Source organism: Saccopteryx bilineata, chromosome 4, assembly GCF_036850765.1.
Source record: "Saccopteryx bilineata isolate mSacBil1 chromosome 4, mSacBil1_pri_phased_curated, whole genome shotgun sequence".
NCBI classification, from domain to species: domain Eukaryota; kingdom Metazoa; phylum Chordata; class Mammalia; order Chiroptera; family Emballonuridae; genus Saccopteryx; species Saccopteryx bilineata.
The window spans coordinates 27,572,399-27,592,016 of record NC_089493.1 but is presented as its reverse complement, the minus strand read 5'-3'; the positions used below and the strand labels follow the sequence as shown (position 1 = coordinate 27,592,016).

Sequence of the window (19,618 nt, the reverse complement as noted above, 5' to 3'; positions counted from 1 at the left end):
TCAGAGAAAGAGATAGACAGGGACAGACAGACAGGAACGAAGAGATGAGAAGCATCAATCATTAGTTTTTCATTGCGCATTGCGACACCTTAGTTGTTCATTGATTGCTTTCTCATATGTGCCTTGACCGTGGGCCTTCAGCAGACCGAGTAACCCCTTGCTCAAGCCAGCGACCTTGGGTCCAAGCTGGTGAGCTTTGCTCAAACCAGATGAGCCTGCGCTCAAGCTGGCGACCTCAGGGTCTAGAACCTGGGTCCTCGGCATCCCAGTCCGATGCTCTATCCTCTGCGCCACCGGCTGGTCAGGCTCAGCCAGCTTTTGTAAATAGCAAGTAAACTATGAATCTTCTGGGAAATTATAGTGTTGTAGTAAAGACCTGCCTGGAAAGCTTAGCCACGTGCTGACTTGGAGGTAAGAAAATAGACTGGATAAGTTACACGTTATTGTCTAAATTTACCTTTTGTTACTCTATCTTCATAGCAAAATATGTAATACAAAAGAGATGTTAAAAGGAATTTATCGGCCCTGGCTGGTTGGCTCAGTGGTAGAGCATCGGCCTGGCATGTGGAAGTCCCAGGTTTCATTCCCTGCCAGGGCACACAGAAGAAGCGCCCATCTCCTTTTCTATCCTTCCCCCTCTCCTTTCTGTCTATCTCTTCCCCTCCTGTTGCCAATGCTCCATTGGAACAGAGTTGGCTTGGGAGCCGAAGATGGCTCCTGGTCTCAGACGCTAGAATGGTTCCAGTTGCAACAGAGCAATGTCCCAGATGGGTAGAGCATCGCCCCCTAGTGGGCTTGCCAGATGGATCCCGGTCGGGCACATGTGGGAGTCTGTCTCACTGCCTCCCTGCTTTTCAGAAAAATACAAAAAAAAAAAAAAAAAGAAGGAATATATCAGTAATCTCACCAAACAACTGTTTTTTTTCTTTTTTTCTTGTCTTTGTGTATATCTGGATATATTATATCATATTATAACTTTCTATTTTGTTTATTTGCTTGCTGTTTGAGCACTCATTTTCATGTTATAGTTTTTCTTTTTTTTTTTTTCCTGAAGTTGGAAACAGGGAGGCAGTCAGACAGACTCCCACATGCGCCCGTCTGGGATCCACCCGGCATGCCCACCAGGGGGCAATGCTCTGCCCATCTGGGGCATTGCTCTGTTGCAACCAGAGCCATTCTAGTGCCTGAGGCAGAGGCCATAGAGCCATCCTCAGCGCCTGGGCCAACTTTGCTCCAATGGAGCCTTGGCTGCGGGAGGGGAAGAGAGAGACAGAGAAGAAGGAGAGGGGGAAGGGTGGAGAAGCAGATGGACTCTTCTCCTGTGTGCCCTGGTCGGGAATTGAACCCAGGACTCCTGCATGCCAGGCTGATGCTTTACCACTGAGCCAACCAGCCAGGGCCTGTTATAGTTTTTCTTATTTTCATTTTAATGACTACATAACGTTTCAGGTTGGCTAGCATATTGATATCCTTTTCAACTTAATGATTTGTAATGGATACAATTTGCTTTGTAGTCATTACACTTGAAAACCTCGTAACATTCAGTTAAGGTTTGGAAATTTCCTTTTTCATAATTACGTATTTTACATTTAAAAAAAAGAGATGCTTACTTTTACTATATTTTTTCTTTTTCTTTTTCTTTTTTTTTTTTTTAAATTCTTCAGGAAGGATCCCAAAGGAAATGTGGATATTGGAGATTTGACTTGGGAGCAGAAGGAGAAAGTCTTACGATTGCTCTTTGCAAAAATGAATGGTTTTGTTCCTAGGTAACTCCTATCTCTGTAGTGAAATACCAAGTTGTTATCAACCCTAGAAACCATATAGGAATAGTGAACATATTCTCACTTGGAATTAAAGGATTAGGAAAAGACTAGAAAATAAAAAAGGATCATACTGCTTAGCTATGCAACTCTCAGAGATAATGAAAGAGCATGAAAATGAAAGATGAATTTAAAGGGGGTAGAAAAGAAATTAATTTTAGATGTTTAAGGTGAATCTTGTTAAGAAGACACAACATTGATCAGTTGAATGAATAGTAACTGAAGAGAAGCATAACACTGTTAAGATTTTATTAATCTGCAAAAATAAGTAAATGATTTTTTTCTAAATTTTTTTAGATTTTATTTATTCATTTTTATAGTGAGAGAAGAGAGAGAGAAAGAAAGAGAAAGAGTGGAGGGAGGAGGAGCAGGAAGCATCAATTCCTATTTGTGTCTTGACCAGGCAAGCCCAGGGTTTTGAACCGGCAACCTCAGTGTTCCAGGTTGATGCTTTATCGGCTGTGCCACCACAGGTCAGGCAGTAAATTATTTTTAAACCGATTGTTTTTATTTATTTATTTATTTATTTAAATTTATTGATTTCAGTGAGAGAGAAAGATAGGAACATCAACCTGTTCCTGTATGTGCCCTGATCAGGGATCAAACTGGCAACCTCTGTGCTTTAGGATGACACTCTAATCAACAGAGCTATCTGGCCAGGGCTAAACCGATTGTTAATCAAGAGAATCTCCAATACCAGGAAAAATACCTAAAAAGGAAAACAAAAACCCACAGATATTTAAAATAATTCTTCTTAATTATTGTTTTACTCTCTCCACTATATTTTTAATTTCTTTTTTTTTTTTGCTAGAAATTTATCATGCATAATATATTTCAGTTTTTCTTTGTTTTGTTTTGTCTTTTTACAGAGACAGAGAGAGTCAGAGTGAGGGAAAGACAGGGACAGACAGACAGGAACGAAGAGATGAGAAGCATCAATCATTAGTTTTTCATTGTGCATTGCGACACCTTAGTTGTTCATTGATTGATTTCTCACATGTGCCTTGACTGTGGGCCTTCAGCAGACCGAGTAACCCCTTGCTTGAGCCAGTGACCTTGGGTCCAAGCTGGTGAATTTTTGTTCAAACCAGATGAGCCCTCACTCAAGCTGGTGAGCTCGGGGTCTCGAACCTGGGTCTTCCACATCCCAGTCCGACGCTCTATCCACTGTGCCACTGCCTGGTCAGGCTCTCCACTATGTTTTACCAGTGACTATAACCCTGGTAACGAACTAGAAGGTGGGTAAGTTAAATCCACCACTTACTGATTGCTTGTTACACACTTGAGGCTTATGTTAGGTACTCTGGGGATTCCAAAGAGTTAAGAGACATTGCCCTTGATCTCAGAGACCTTACATTCTGGTTGCACAAACATAACAAGCCAAAAGAATAGGTGGCACGAGGTATAATTGGAGTTCACACAATACATCAATGGGCTAGAGGAGTCAGGGAAGACTGCAGTCAGGAAGGCAGGAAGAGTATGACTCTGTGAGGTGCCTTGTAGGAGAGTAGGATCGTAGGGAGGGCAGAGGGCGCATTAGGCAAGGGGCATAGTAGACTGTAGAAGCAAAAGCCCAGGGGTAGGAATGAGTATCAGGTATTTAGGAAACATTGAGGAAAAACTGCCTAATTTGAGGAAATTTGGTAATGCTAGAGAGTAAGTAGTAATTAGAAAAAAGGATTAATCTATAGATTAAATTATGATGAGATTTGCCCTGGCTGGTTGGCTCAGTGGTAGAGCGTCGGCCTGGCATGCGGGAGTCCCAGGTTCGATTCCCGGCCAGGGCACACAGGAGAAGCACCCATCTGCTTCTCCACCCCTCCCCCTCTCCTTCCTCTCTGTCTCTCTCTTCCCCTCCTGCAACCTAGGCTCCATTGGAGCAAAGTTAGCTCGAGCACTGAGGATGGCTCTGTGGCCTCTGCCTCAGGTGCTAGAATGGCTCTGGTTGCAACAGAGCAACGCCCCAGATGGGCAGAGCATCACCTCCTGGTGGGTGTGCCAGGTGGATCCTGGTCGGGTGCATGCAGGAGTCTGACTGCCTCCCCGTTTCCAACTTCAGAAAAATACAAAAAATAAATAAATAAATAAATAAATTATGATGAGCTTTAAAAACCATGCAGAGGCCCTGGCCGGTTGGCTCAGCGGTAGAGTGTCGGCCTGGCGTGCGGGGGACCCGGGTTCGATTCCCGGCCAGGGCACATAGGAGAAGCGCCCATTTGCTTCTCCACCCCCCCCCTTCCTCTCTGTCTCTCTCTTCCCCTCCTGCATCCAAGGCTCCATTGGAGCAAAGATGGCCCGGGCGCTGGGGATGGCTCTGTGGCCTCTGCCTCAGGCGCTAGAGTGGCTCTGGTCGCAGCAGAGTGACACCCCGGAGAGGCAGAGCATCGCCCCCTGGTGGGCAGAGCATCGCCCCGGTGGGCGTGCCAGGTGGATCCCGGTTGGGCACATGCGGGAGTCTGTCCGACTGTCTCTCCCCGTTTCCAGCTTCAGAAAAATACAAAAAAAAAAAAAAAAAAAAAAAAAAAAAAAAAAAGCCTGAACTTAGGCAATTGTAGATTCTAGAGTAGTATAACACATTTTTCTTCTATACCCCAAAGGAATATAAAGAGCAATAAACCATACTCTCCTGCTTTCACTGGAAGTGCTCAAAGGTTATTGTTCTCTGAGCTAACCTGAACCTAACATTGACAAGTGTGATGGACTGGAGGACAAAATAGTGGTGGGGACCAGCAGAAGCTGCTGCGTTATTCATGTGGTGGTGAGGGGTTTAGACAAGAGTAAGAGCTGTCAGAAAAAAGGGAGGAACCTAACCAGGTGGTGGCGCAGTGGACAGAGTGTCAGCCTGGGATGCTGAGGACCCAGGTTTGAGGCACTGAGGTCGCTGGCTTGTGCGTGGACTCACCAGCTTGAGCACAGTATTATCAGCATGATAATCTTGTCAACATGGTCGCTGGCTTGAGCCCGAAGGTGGGTGGCTTGAGTCCAAGGTCGTTGGCTTGAGCAAGGGGTCACTGGCTCAGCTGTAGCCCCCGGGCAAGGCACATATGAGAAAGCAATCAGTGAACAACTAAAGTGCCGCAACCATGAGTTGATGCTTCTCATCTCTCCCTCTCTCTCTCTCTCTCTCTCTCTCTCTCTCTCTCTCTCGCTGTTTGTCCCTTTCTGTCCCCCTACCCTATCTCTCTCTAAAAAAATGAAAAAAGAAAAAGGGGAAAATGGAGAGATGGGAAGGAGAATCAGAGCTTGGTGATAAAGGACAAAAGGAATTAAGACAACAAAGTGTAAATGTTTAAGGTTTATTATAACTTGAATAAAAGAAGGGTGGAATGAAAAGTAAATGAAAAATCTGGAAAAGCCAGAGTGAGAGAAATGTTTAAATTTATTTAACCTATTAAGTCATTTACATATTGAGTACCTGCTATTTATTGAGTATATCATGTTGAGCAAATAAAGACATCATGCCTAATATCAGGGAGTTCATGGTTTACATGGGAAGAAAATCATTATTCAAATCATCACACAAATATATACAAAAGTACAACTAGATTAGTGGAATCTGACCTGATTGAGAAGGTCAGGAACATTTCTGAGGAAGTAAAAGCTTGAGTTGACCTCTAAAAGGTGAATAGGAACAAAAAAGGGAGAAAAAAAAACATTCTCGGCAGGAGAAATGAAAAGCATTTTCAGTGTCAAACTGGAGATGATGGCAATAGTGACTGGACTACATGGATGGGAGATTTGAGCACATTTAATGAAAATTGGTAAGTTCAGGAAAGTGCCTGATGGTAGAAAAGTAAAGGGTTTAACCTTTAGGAATAACCACAATTAATGAACAAGAGAATAAAGAAGAGTATAACTAAAGGAGAGTTTAAAGTATAGGCTAAGTATGCCCTGGCCAGATGGCATGCTTGGTTTGGAGCATTATCCCAAAGCACAGAGGTTTTGGGTTCGATCCCTGGTCAGGGCACATACAGGAGCAGATGGATGTTCCTGTCTCACCCTTCCTCTCTCTGTCTCTCTCACTCAAATCAGTACAATAAACATGTTTTAAAGTATAGGCTAAGTGGAAGATGGAGGACTTTGAAATTGTTTTGTCTCTGGTAGCCTTCCAAAGAGGTGGAGGTATGATCCAGACAGTAGGTACTGAATATGTCTCATTGTGAGTTTTCCGTACAAATACAGCCAGAGTTTCAGGCCTCAAGTTTCATACTGTGTTGTTTTCAACATTGGAGAAACAAGAATTGGGGTGAAATCTACCACACCAAAGTAATGAACTTGAACCTGGCCACCATGGGAGCATGTCTAAGCCTGTTATAATCTCATGCCAGGTTTGGATGAAGAAAGAATAGAGGAATAGAATGGTGAAATGTTGAGATAAAGATGAGATTAAATGAGAAAGCTCAGATTTGGTAGGAATTAAATGATAAAAGTTCTATCAAGGCAAATAGGAAGTTGGTAAGAGTTCACAGTAAATTATATATGATTGTGAATCCAACAGTACAATATTTTTTTGTGTGTGAGTAAACTAAGTCAAAGGAGTATAAATCATTAAACCACTCTTTAATGTATCACCAACAACTCTGGCTATAACTCAGGCCCTGGTAGTTGCTAAAGTATGTTATTAGATTATTTAAGATGGCTAGATTTTGAAGAGGTTTATGATGCTTTTATGTGCACCTAGTTGAGGACAATTTTTACAGATGGGTTGTGTCTATTTTTGTTTTTTGTTTAGTCTTTTGGGATATGTGTCTTTTTCTGCTAGCAAATCAACCTGTATTTAAAAAATATATAAGTTAAAGCTCACTTTCAAATTAATATATTGAATTAGTGATAAATTTATTTCCTGCTCTTATATATAAGAAAATTTTATATTGTCTCTTTCCATTGGCTAACCTTTCTGTGTTCTGTGGTTCTTTCTGTGGTGGGAAGGGAATTTTTCTGGCTGTGTTTTTTTTTTGTTTCTGTTTTTGGTCAGTACAGTAAGTAATCTGGTTTAACCTTGCCTGTCACCATTAATAGCTGTTATATCTCATCATCATCATGACCTCCATAAATATGTATTTCCACTCAATATGTCTCAACTTTAAGAGTATAAGTTTGGCCTGACCTATGGTGGCGCAGGGGATAAAGCATTGACCTGGAAATGCTGAGGTCGCTGGTTCGAAACCCTGGGCTTGCCTGGTCAAGGCACATATGGGAGTTGATGCTTCCAGCTCCTCCCCACCTTCTCTCTGTCTCTCTCTCCTCTCTCTCTCTCCCTCTCTCTCTCTCTCCCTTTCTCTCTCCTCTCTAAAATGAATAAAAAAAAAATTAAAAAACAAAACAAAGAGTATAAGTTTGTATTAATTTGCCTTAACATTACACTCTCTCTGTGTGTAAGCGCTTATTTTTGAAAATGAGAAGCCCATCCAACATTAAGTGTTTATTTAGCACTTTTAGAGTATGGTTGAAATAAGAGCAAAAGGAGACATGGCCTCATTGTTAATTTTTACCCACTACAGGAAATACAATCAGAGCTCTAGGCCTCCAGTTCCAGATTATGTTGTTCCAGAAAATGGAGAATCAAAGGAATTTGGGTAAGGTCTCTTGATAAAGCAAAGAACGTGAGCCTGATCACAGTGGTTCTTGTGGACATCTTATATGTGCTAGAAATGACTGAGAGTAACATGACAAGTCTGTTGATCTATGTGTTTATGGTTGTTGACAGGTCTCTTTGTCATTATTGCAGGGATGAAAGTAGCCTTCAAGATCAAACCTTCATCACCCAGCAAGTACCAATCTCCGACTTTTCTGGTGAGCTGGTGATACCTGGTATTCAGAAAGGATCACAAGAGTCTGACACGGTAAGAAGTCTGTAATCTAACCAAACAATACAGAGAACTATTACTTTTCCCCACACAGCTTCTTGGTAAGTCATAGCTCTTTAGCTCTACTATCCAGGGGCTCTCAGGCATCAGTGAAATGAGCAATAATACTAGTATGGGATCAAGAACATTTTTATAACAATATCGACACCAAGGAAGGCATATATTTAAAACAAATACATATTTTTCCCTCTTAGTGTGGAAAACCCAAAAATGCCTTTCAAAATATATAGCCTAGACCCTGGCCGGTTGGCTCAGTGGTAGAGCGTTGGCCTGGCGTGCGGGAGTCCTGGGTTCGATTCCCGGCCAGGGCACACAGGAGAAGCGCCCATCTGCTTTGCCACCCCTCCTCCTGTCCTTCCCCTCTCTCTCTCTTCCCCTCCCGCAGCCAAGGCTCCATTGGAGCAAAGTTTGCTGGGGCGCTGAGGATGGCTCTGTGGCCTCTGCCTCAGGCGCTAGAGTGGCTCTGGTTGCAACAGAGCGACGCCCCGGATGGGCAGAGCATCGCCCCCTGGTGGGCGTGCCGGGTGGATCCCGGTCGGGCGCATGCGGGAGTCTGACTGCTTCCCCGTTTCCAACTTCAGAAAAATACAAAAAAATAAATAAAATAAAAAACAAAATATACAGCCTAGCCAAAATAGGTACAATCTTTTATGTAAGAATAAACAAAGTGACCATGTAACTCTTGGCTTTGGATAGAAGTAGGAAGTCTGGGTCACTTAAGCTAAGGGGACAAAGACATTATAAGGAAGTATGGCACCATTAAACAAAAAAGCCAGATTTTCTTTTAAAGATCTTTTTATTTGTAATTTGTTATTCATAATTGGTACAATATAGAATCAGAGAATTTTCAAATGAGGCTACATCAGAGCAAAAAGAAAACAAAATACTGATTTTTTTTTTTGGCTGCTACTAGCATAAACATAATTGTACAGTTTTTATTCCAGCTAAGAAATAAGATGCCCTGGCCAGGTGGCTCAGTGGATAAAGTATCATCCCGGAGCGCCAAGGTCATGGGTTTGATCCCTGGTCAGGGCACGTACAAGAAGCAATCAATGAGTGCACAACTGAATACAACAACTAAGTAGAACAATGAATTGATGCTTCGATCTCTCTCCCTTACTCTCTCTTTTCTCTCCCTTTCTCTCTCAAATCAATGGGGGTAAAAAAACAAACAAGAAACTCTGAGTAGTAAGTAGCTAGTCAAATGAGCTGATTCCAATTAGAGCAACACTATTCTCCTTAGTTAGTGTTTTTTAAAAAGTGATTTCCCTTAAATGTAAGGAAAACTTAGGAGTCCTTGTGATTTAATTCCACTTGGAATTTAGAGAATATGACCTTTTATTCAACCCAGCCTGTAATTGTTGGATTGGATTAAATATCACTACCAATTGCCAGCTGTGATAAGAGATAAAATAAGGGGCATTCTATAAACTTCTACTGCCTCATCTTTAGGAAGGCAGACCTAAAACAAAACAGGAGGACACAAGTGGGTCAGCATGTATTTTATTAAAATTCTAGTCACCTTAAGTCAGCAATTTTCAACCAGTGTAACAAGAATTTTTAAAACACGTAATACCTGTCTATTTAGTCAGGGGCACTAAACCTCTTTTCCCTTAGGTCATCAAATAAAAAAATGACAACAGCCAACACAACGATAGCTGTCTGGTGAGAATGCACTGTCTTGAGCCATAAATATATAGGCTATATAATCTCATTGGTTGCATTGTATTATAAGGTTGCATCTGATATATACAAGCAGTGGTGGGATTCAGCAGGTTCACACGGGTTCGGCAGAACCAATACCTAATTTTTTGTTGAGTTCAGTGAACAGATTGTTAAAATGGCACTTGTAATCATGGTTCTCTCTAACGTGAGTGGCTGGCCAGGAAATCACAAAATTACAAATTTACATTCCTTACTCTTTTTTAACGTTCAGCTACCAACAGCGTATTCTAAGTGCCCATTGTAATGTTCATTCTGTCCATAGGTGAAAAAAATTTGACAGAACTATGCTTAGAATATTTATTCATTTTATAAAACTCATTATACCTTTGCTGAAATACTATATTTTAATTTTGTCACGTTTGTTATTTCAGTAAGCAAACATATAATGTAAAGAGAAAAAGTGCCAAACAACCAGGGGGTGACAAGCTATCATTGGAAACATCTGAAATAAGTTTTATTGTTTATTGTTAGGTACTATTTAATATTTTTTCATTAATATTTTAAAACTCTTATAATCTAGTTTTGCGTGCCTCTTTTATTATCCTTATTTAAGTATTAAATGCATGAAATAATAAACTACCTTTCAGTATATCGTTTTTTTATACTTAAAATGGTCATTAGGGCAGAGAACCAGTGGTTAAATTATTTTAATCACACCACTGTGTACAAGAATAGGCACCTGATTTTTTAAAAAGTCACTTTGGACCAAAACGGGTAGGTGATTACTATTATTATTATTTTTTTTAAATAAATCAAAATTATACTTTAGTCAGATTGACAAAAATATATAAGAATATTTTTTTTGGTGTGCTGCGGAATTTTTGTAATTAGTTTATATGTGCCATGAGATGAAAATGGTTGAAAATCGTTGCCTTCAGTGATTAAAGCTTTTGACATTCTATCCAGTAGGTAGTAGCCTAAAATACATAGAGTGCATAAGCCCTTTCAAGGTTTTCACTATCCTTAACTCACTGGGTAACTCCATGGAGTAGGTTAGCATTATCCACGTGACTAACAGGGAAGAAGAGAAATAAATGACCTATGTCATCTGGCTGAGGACCAGAGATTACTCTTTCAGAACCAGAAGCCTTCTCACAGTTCACTGGGTGAAAACTGTATCAGAAAGACAGGATTCAGTTGGGACATTCAGCAAGAAGACAAAAGCTATTCTATTTAACTCATCAGTATCTATTTAACTTAAAGAAACAAAAGGCATAAAGACAGTTGCATTAATGGTAGCAAAAGAATATGTCAAAGCATTTTTTACCACTCTGTGTGAACCTAGTCAATTACTGTATATTAAGGGTTCTTTAAAAGTGTCATTAATGAGAAATGCAGGCAAGAAGATAGAACAATATAAAATAGTTGGCAAATACTATCAGGTTAGACATACTTAAGGCAAATACCCTTGATTTCTGGGCCCAAAATAACTTTTGAAATGGTTTTCTAAAAAGAAAAAGGAAATCTATTGGCATCTGAGTTCATGACTGAAGCATTAATTAATGATCGCTTCAGTAAACCCTGAAATTTTACACTTGGCACACACCATAATTGATTTATCCAGTGAATACTAAGGTATCCTTGAGAAATGATTTAAGAAGCAGGAACAGTGACAATGATAGAATTTAGTGGTCATGAATCACTAGGAGAAAGTGGCATTTAGTAGAAGGAAAGAAGCAGTGTCACAACTGAGGGATAAGTATAAACGGACTGTATCTTGTGTGGGATGAGAGGCTTAGGAAAGCCTGGCAGAGGGGTCTCTGCCACTGGCATTTATGTAGAGCTGTGCTGGAGGGTCAACCAAAGGGTGAATTATGTCTATCCTATTTCCCTAACCCAGAGGTCCTCTTCCACTATGGAAGATCTTCTTTACAAACATGAATCTTCTCTTCAAGTCATCAGAAAAGGGGAGAATTTTTAGAAACCAGGTCTAAGTTCTCATTCCAGATAAGTATTTCACAGTTAACAAGTTACCTCAAAGAGAAGTATGAAGAGTAAGTGAAAATCTGGTTTCAGAATTACACTAGGAGTCTTCCTGGAGCAATTTTGCAGGGGATAATCATCCTGAGAAGGATTTTCGTTACAAGGTATTCCATTCCTAGGGATCTGATCTGAGCCCAGTTGGCAAATGAAGGTGGTCAAGAGTAAAGGGAGATTGCTCAGGATGGACAGAGTCTGGAACAGACTTGCTTCTAACGGCCCATGGTAGGCATGACTACAGCAGGTGAAGAAAGAGTAGCATCTTCTTCTTTCCACTGAGAAGTGATAGTCTTTAGCTGAGTATAGAATTGGATGCCCTAAAGAGGACAAAGTAAAAAACAGAGAGTTAGCATATATTTTAGGGGAAAGGGGGTTCATGATTCCTCTTTGAATCAACTTTTGAAGGAGGTGCTCTGAAGAGCTTACTCACTCTCCTACTTGAGGAATAGGTGCAACCAAAATCCAGTATATTTATTGTTCATGTAAACTTATCTAAAACACTTAGATAATACCTGGCACATAGTAAATAGCCAAACCTTAGTTATCATTATACCGAAACTAGCAAAGGGCATTAGCATCTAAATGGAAAGATTCAACAATGTAATCTGTTAAACTTGTAGGTCATTCTGTTCCTACAGCTAAATATCAAGTGCTCTGAGATCTTGAGACATGACTCAAATCCTGCCTCTACTCCTTATTGACTGCTGTTTAACCTTGGGCCTTATCTGTGACATAATGCCAATCTCACAGCAATGTGTGAGGGGAAAATGAAATGACATACAAATCTCTCCTTCCCATGAAGAAATAATGAAATATATATACACACACACACACACACACACACACACACACACACACACACATATATATGTATATATATGACCATTTCTGACAATTGTCAGTGATAAACAATTATTTTGAAGTAGTAATATCGCCTGACCAGGCGGTGGCACAGTGGATAGAGCGTTGGACTGGGATGCAGAAGACACAGGTTCAAGACCCCGAGGTCGCCAACTTGAGCGCAGGCTCATCTGGCTTGAGCAGAAAAAGAAAAAGCTCACCAGCTTGAACCCAAGGTCGCTGGCTGGAGCAAGGGGTTACTCGGTCTGCTGAAGGCCTGCTGTCAAGGCACATATGAGAAAGCAATCAATGAACAATTAAGGTGTCGCCAACGAAAAACTGATGATTGATGCTTCTCATCTCTCTCCGTTCCTATCTGTCTGTCCCTCTCTCTGACTCTCTCTGTCCCTGTTTAAAAAAAAAAATCCACAATATCCTACAACTCTAAAGTAAAATGTCTCATATACACATTCATTTCTAAATCACCTATAACATGTAAGCCAAAAAAGATCAGCATATTTATGTATATATAATAGTTTATTTTGTAAGAGCAGGCTTGAGTTTCAAAAGAGAACAGATTACAGATCTAATACTTACCAAATTACTAGAAAGCTAGAAAAAAACATACTGGTTTGATTAATATACTCTTCTAGAATTACTTGACAAAATCTGGACCATGTTAATATACTGAAACACCTTTAAGTATTATTACATACTTTAAATATAAGATAAAACTAAAGTTTACATTTTATTATGTAAGAATGATACTTTGTCTTCTTTCCCGAATGCAAATTAGCAACTTAATTACCTAAAATTTTAAGACTTCAAACTCTATATAACATCAGTCTTTTCCTCCAAGAGGTCTCACTTACAGAGTAACTTATGAAGAAATTTTTGTTAATAGCATCAAACTAGTTAATTTTACAAAAGCTGTGACTTTTGTCACAAACTGTAAATTAGTCTCCAAATAACCAAAGTATGTTCTTAAACAATTGACTATACATAATATTCTGCTATGCAATCCCACTGTTAATGTATTTATTTGTTTTTTATTTTCTTTTTTTGAGAGAGAGGAAGGGAGAAAGAGGGAGAGGAGAGAGAAACGAGAAGCATCAACTTGTAGTTGCGTTGCTTTAGTTGTTCATTGATTGCTTCTCATACGTGCCTTGATTGGGGGGCTCAAGTCCAGCCAGTGACCCCTTGCTCAAGCCAGCAACCTTGGGTTTCAAGCCAGCGACCTTGGGTTTCAAGCCAGTGATCTTTGGGCTCAAGCCAGTGACCTTGGGATCATGTCAATGATTCCGTGCTCAAGCTGGTGACCCTAAGCTCAAGCTGGTGAGTCTGCACTCAAGCCAGCAACCTCAGGGTTTTGAACCTGGGACCTAGTATCCCAGGTCAAAGCTCTATCCACTGTGCCATAACCAGTTAGGCCCACTGTTAATTTTTTATTAACCTATAAAAGGGAGACCTGTATAGGAAAAAATGTAATTTATTACTGAAGATTCCAAAATGCCTGTATTTCTATGGGACAATAAAGAACTTCCACTATCCCATTTGTTTAACATATGTTTGGGCACCTGCTCTGTGCCAGGTGCTGCAGATAAGTAAAGCATGATGAGGGCTTCTTCACATGGCTTAAAGGTTCCTATACAACTTGTCCCTGCGTACCTCTCTAGCCTCATCCTTTACCACTCCCTTAGTTACTCATTCACTCCCTGTGCTCCAGTCCATTTCTGCTGTTAACATGCCATGCCTGTTCCTGCCTTAGGACAGAAGCACCTGCTGAAGGATGTGGTAATAGTGGTAACTTAATCCTTTTAACCTCATGAAATACAGGTACTGTTGGTATTCTCATTTTACAGGTGAAGCAACCTGAGGCAAGAGAGGGGCCCTGCCAAGGTCACACAGTTAGTAACTGGCGGAGCTGGGTTTGAACCCAGGCCATTTGGTTTTAGATTTGCTTTATTTTTCTTGTTCAGTGCTATATTTATAGTGCCTAGAATAGTGTTTGGTACAAAGAAGGTGCGCAATAAATTTTTTTTGTAAATGAATGTTACCAGAGAAATATGTGCAGTGGGAACACGTGAGGACCTACCGAACTGCGCACTGAGGAAGGGGCTGGTTGGTCGGAAGTGATTTTTTGGAGGAGTCCATTTTAATTAATTAATTAATTAATTTTTGTGTGACAGAGATAGAGAGAGGGACAGATAGGGACAGACAGGAAGAGAGAGAGATGAGAAGCATCAATTCTTTGTTTTGGCATCTTAAGTTTTTGATTGATTGCTTTCTCATACGTGCCTTGACGGGGGATGGGAGGTGGGTACAGCAGAGCGAGTGGACCCCTTGCTCAAGCCAGTGACCTTGGGCTCAAACCAGTGACCTTGGACTTCAGGCCAGCAACTTTTGGGCTCAAGCTAGCAACCACAGAGTCATGTCTATGATCCCATGCTCAAGTCAGCGACCCTGTGCTCAAGCTGGTGAGCCCGGCTCAAGCCAGCAACATTGAGGTTTCGAACCTGTGTCCTCTATGTCCCAGTCCAATGCTCGATCCACTGCACCACCGCCTGGTCAGGGAAAGAGTCCATTTTTAAAGGGAGACGTGACAGGTGACTAAGAGTTAGATAAAAATAGGGAGGCAGAAAGAGGATCCCAGGCAGAGAAAAGGGCTTTAAAAAGGCTTGGACTTCCTCATGCTCTTTCCATAAGACTTTGTTCCCTTGAGTTACTCAGCAAGGAGCAGCTCTGACAAAATTCTGTTAATTTTTAAATCTTTTCTAGGGAACCTACTGACAAGCACTGCTGAACACCATATGACCCCACAGAGGCTGCTGACAGGCTCTTCCTTGCAGAATCCTTGATCCTGAATATGTTAAAGAAAAGTTTCTTAGAGAAAAAGACATTTTAAAAAACTAAGTTACCTGTTTGCCATAGAAGTTGGTGTCTCCCCTGAAGGAAGATCGAGAGCCAGTGAATGAGAACATTGGTAAAGGCACTGGAATGGGGACATTCACACCCACCTACAGCAGAACAAATCCATGTCAGATACTAAGAAAAGGACTCAAACAAAGGAACACTCCATGGAGAAGCATAAATGCTTAGCATTAGAGAGACTAATTTTAAACATCTACCTTCCACCCTATACCCATCTCACGACTTGAATTCCTGAGGAAGAAAGGGAGCATTGTGGGAGGTCAGAGGAGCAAGAACTGATCACTGTTTACCATCTCAGGATTTCTCTTAGGAAACAGTAAATGGCTACAAGAATCTCCAAAAATTTCTGTTCACATACCTGTCCAACATCCACCAAGTGGGAATATTTCCGAGCAGTGGCTCCATTAGTGGTGAAGATGGCAGTTCCATTTCCATATGGGTTATCATTTACAATCTTGATGGCTTCATCCAAAGTGTCTGTCTCCAGAACCACAAGAACTGGACCAAAAATCTCCTCCTTGTAACAGGTCATATTTGGCTGCCAGAGCGACACATCCAGAAAGGAAATCAGTATGTATGCTTAATTGGTTCTTTAGTGCTCACTGTTTACCTGGACAGCTTTCATCTTAGGAATCTCTTTTCATTTTAAGTCACCTATTTTTTTTAAAATAAGTGTTCTGTTCCTGTGTTCCATCTTCCAAGCTACCAATCAAAAAAATAACTTGAAATTCTTGTTAAGTACAATTATACTCTTTTCTTCTTCTTCTTTTTTTAAATCATTTTTTAAAATTAAATTTAATGCAGTGACGTTGATAAATCAGGGTACATATGTTGAGAGAAAACACCTCCAGACTATACTCTTTTCTTTTAAACACTGTATTTTTAGGTCCCACGATCCATCACTAGCTTCCTCTTTTATACTTGTATAACTTGTTTATATGATTCAATTACTATGTACTGGAAACTCACATGAAAATTCATTTTTCTATAAATCAACTATATTTTTAAACCACAACAAGAGAATCTTTCTGTTTAAAGAAATCCTGTGCTAAGTTTTCTATAACATAAAAAGTCATTCACTCCTGTGCCTCCCAAATGAGTCTGTACGTTTACATTTTGGTATCAGGTCACATTAAACATTCAAAACATCCTTTACTACTGCAGCTAGTGAGCTGTGTTTATTACTTGTAAGTGGATTTTTCCTCTATGGTTCTTTGGCAAGAGATTTCATGATTTCTACTACACTAATATTCAACTCAGTTATTCAGGATTATTGGGGATATATGTAGTTCAATAAAAGCTTCCTAACCTCAACTTAGTCATCAATTTTAACTGAGAGATTTGTAGTTTTGGTAAATAAAAAATTTTATTTGATAAATAAAAATTCTTTTTCTTTTGTTACTTTCTGGTGACGATGCAACTAAATTTAGGGTTTTCAAGAAATACTGGGCAGTTGATATGTTAGGAGACACGGCAATAGCTATAAGCTAGGCAGCAAGAAAGAATGGGAAGCAAAAATTAACATTAAACAAATAAGTAACAAGTATAAGATAGAGTTTGGCAAAATATGGCCATTGGGCCACATGTTTGTATATCCAACAAGCTAAGAATAATTTCTGTATTTTTTTAATGGCTGAAAAAAATCAATCATGGCATGTAAACATTTGAAATTAAAATTTTAATGTGCATAAATAAAGTTTTATTGGAACATAGCTATACAATGTTTTTTTTTTGTTTGTTTTTTTCCTCCATTTTTCTGAAGCTGAAAACAGGGAGAGACAGTCAGACAGACTACCACATGCGCCCGACCGGGATCCACCCGGCACGCCCACCAGGGGCGATGCTCTGCCCATCCTGGGCGTCGCCATGTTGCGACCAGAGCCACTCCAGCGCCTGGGGCAGAGGCCACAGAGCCATCCCCAGCGCCCGGGCCATCTTTGCTCCAATGGAGCCTTGGCTGCGGGAGGGGAAGAGAGAGACAGAGAGGAAAGTGCGGCGGAGGGGTGGAGAAGCAAATGGGCGCTTCTCCTGTGTGCCCTGGCCAGGAATCGAACCCGGGTCCTCCGCACGCTAGGCCGACGCTCTACCGCTGAGCCAACCGGCCAGGGCAGCTATACAATGTTAATGGTTGCTTTTGCACTAAAATGTCAAGAGTTGAATAGTTGTAACAGACACTATATATGCCTGCAAAGCCAAAAATATTTACTCTAGCTTTTTATGTTCACTTCTCAGTCTTTTGGCCAAGATCAAGTGTATCCCTTTATAGAAGACTTGCCAAATGCTAGTAGAGTGGAAAGAGATTGGGAATGAGAAGTGAGGTTTAGTCATACTCTAGATAAAATAACTGAGCAATTCTGGCAAGAGATGAGGTCTCTAGCCAGAGAACATCTCTTAAATGTTCTTCATTTATAAATTGGAGGGATGAGATTCCATAGCCTCTAAAGTACCTTTAGCTTCCATATTTGGGAAGTAATCCAGAGTTGTTTACCTTGACTTTTGAGATGATGGTTGGTCCAACAAAGTTGCCATTTTCATAGCCTTTGACTTTAATTTTTCTACCATCAAGAAGGATGGAAGCTCCCTCCTTTGTTCCGCTTTCAATCAGATTACAGACTCGCTCTTTGGCCTGAGGGGTGATCAGAGGGCCGAGATCAGCTCCAGGCTGGTCTCCTGTAAATCACAGAAGTGTTTAAGGTCTTCATTAACATATATTATGATTGCCAACTAAAGATGATTCCAATGACAACTACAGTATAAAGAGAGTCAATGGTAAGAACTGATACGATTGCTCCAATTGGCCAAGGCCAATGCTAAAACCAACAGCTGGTGCCACAGATGCAAAGACTAAGCAGCTAGGCAGATAACTGATTACCTGCATTGACTCTCAGGTTTTTGGCTCGCTCCACCAGCTCTGGCAGCCACTTCTTAGCTTCTCCCACAAGGATCGCCGTTGAAAGAGCCATGCAGCGCTGACCAGCAGCTCCAAATGCTGCCCCAACCAGCTGGTTCAGGGTATTTTCCTTATTGGCATCTGGCATGACCACCCCATGGTTCTTAGCTCCCTAAGGAAATAGAGAAAGTACATGAACCCTCATTGGCAAAATACAATTAGGCTAAGAATTAGCCAAAGAATTTGAGATTTCAAATGAAAATTTAAGATAAGGACTAGAGAATTTATCCTTTGTTGCTTTGAAGACAGCTTATTTTGATACTGCTAAAGTTTTGGCAACACTGAGCAAGTCTCCAGGTTACTTTTTTTTCCCTCACTTTCTCAGCTGATAAGCTAATATGTGTTTATTTAGATCAAAACAAACAAAAAAACAAGAGCTCCAATCATCACATTAAGTCAAATTGATAAGCTAAATACTATATCCAGTAACCAATGAGAACTCCTTTCTCTTTCCTAAGTTAGATAGGAAAGAATTTGTTGTCTGCTGGGGTTTCCAGCTACATGAAGAGCTGCCAGTAGCAATGCCAGTGGCCAGCTGAAAAGAGAAACAGGAGGTAGACCTCTCCTGATAAACAATTTGTAGAAAGAGGTTCCCCAGCTTGGCTTGCTTCTAGATACACAGCCTCATGAACTTCTTTGTAGGATAATATATGGTCATTTTCACACACGTTTTCAGCTGCAACTATAATTGAGTGCATGGATAAATACCATGCCAGCTTAATTTTATCCCATTACACACACAGTATACTGTTAGACACAGAATTCACTCAATAAATTAATAGTGTACTGGGCGGGATTTAAGTCAAATTGACCAAAACACATTCATCCATGAAAAGAAAACAGTGGCGATACTATGAAGTTTCCAAGCCAGTGCATAGATGGCTGTCCTTTAATGCGATATCAGTCAAAGGGTGAGAAAGTAGCAACTGAACTTTATCTTTAGTATTACAGAATTATTAAGTATTTGACAAGGAGCTGGTAAGAGAATAGTGAAACTATGCAACCAAGTTAACCACACATCTCATATAGGGATACTGGGCTCTTCTTAGTGCCTTCAATAGTCTGAACTCTTAGGGAAGAAGATATTTTGACATTAGTAGTTACAATACGCCTTAAAAGAAGGAAAAGGATAAAGGGCTAGGAAGACATGGTATGAACAAAAAGAAAAAGAAAAGCATGGGCCTGGCCAGGCAGTGGCACAGTGGATAGAGCATCGAACTGGGGACGCGGAGGACCGAGGTTCGAGACCCTGAGGTCGCTAGCTTAAGCGCAGGCTCATCTGGTTTGAGCAATAGCTCACTAGCTTGGACCCAAGGTCACTGGCTCGAGCAAGGGGTCACTCACTCTGCTGCAGCCCCTCGACAAGGCACATATGAGAAAGCAATCAATGAACAACTAAGGAGGCTAAGGAGTTGCCTTTTTTTTTTTTAACAGAGAGAGAGGGACAGATAGGGACAGATAGAAAGGGAGAGAGATGAGAAGCATCAATTCTTCATTGGGCTCCT

At 40.7% G+C, this 19,618-nt stretch overlaps 2 protein-coding genes across 4 annotated transcripts in view; one reads left to right on the top strand and one right to left on the bottom strand.

Moving 5' to 3' along the window:
- The window catches only part of BBOF1 (basal body orientation factor 1), a 55,611-nt gene extending 40,373 nt beyond the window's left edge, over positions 1–15,238 (top strand). For 2 of the 3 annotated variants that reach the window (XM_066277732.1, XM_066277730.1), the window contains 3 exons: positions 1,665–1,766; positions 7,322–7,396; positions 7,549–10,871. In XM_066277732.1, the coding sequence (XP_066133829.1) occupies positions 1,665–1,766; positions 7,322–7,396; positions 7,549–7,678 (307 nt within the window). In that variant the 3' untranslated portion in view covers positions 7,679–10,871. Of the gene's footprint in view, positions 1–1,664; positions 1,767–7,321; positions 7,397–7,548; positions 10,872–15,010 lie in introns of those variants that run through there. The other variant, XM_066277731.1, reaches the window with a different exon arrangement.
- Positions 8,465–19,618, bottom strand: part of ALDH6A1 (aldehyde dehydrogenase 6 family member A1) — a 27,431-nt gene continuing 16,277 nt past the window's right edge. Inside the window, exons 8-12 of the mRNA XM_066277729.1 lie at positions 18,036–18,225; positions 17,652–17,833; positions 15,522–15,701; positions 15,151–15,249; positions 8,465–11,709 (exon numbers count right to left, since the gene is read on the bottom strand). Coding sequence (XP_066133826.1) covers positions 11,605–11,709; positions 15,151–15,249; positions 15,522–15,701; positions 17,652–17,833; positions 18,036–18,225 — 756 coding nt within the window. The 3' untranslated portion in view covers positions 8,465–11,604. The remainder of the gene's footprint in view (positions 11,710–15,150; positions 15,250–15,521; positions 15,702–17,651; positions 17,834–18,035; positions 18,226–19,618) is intronic.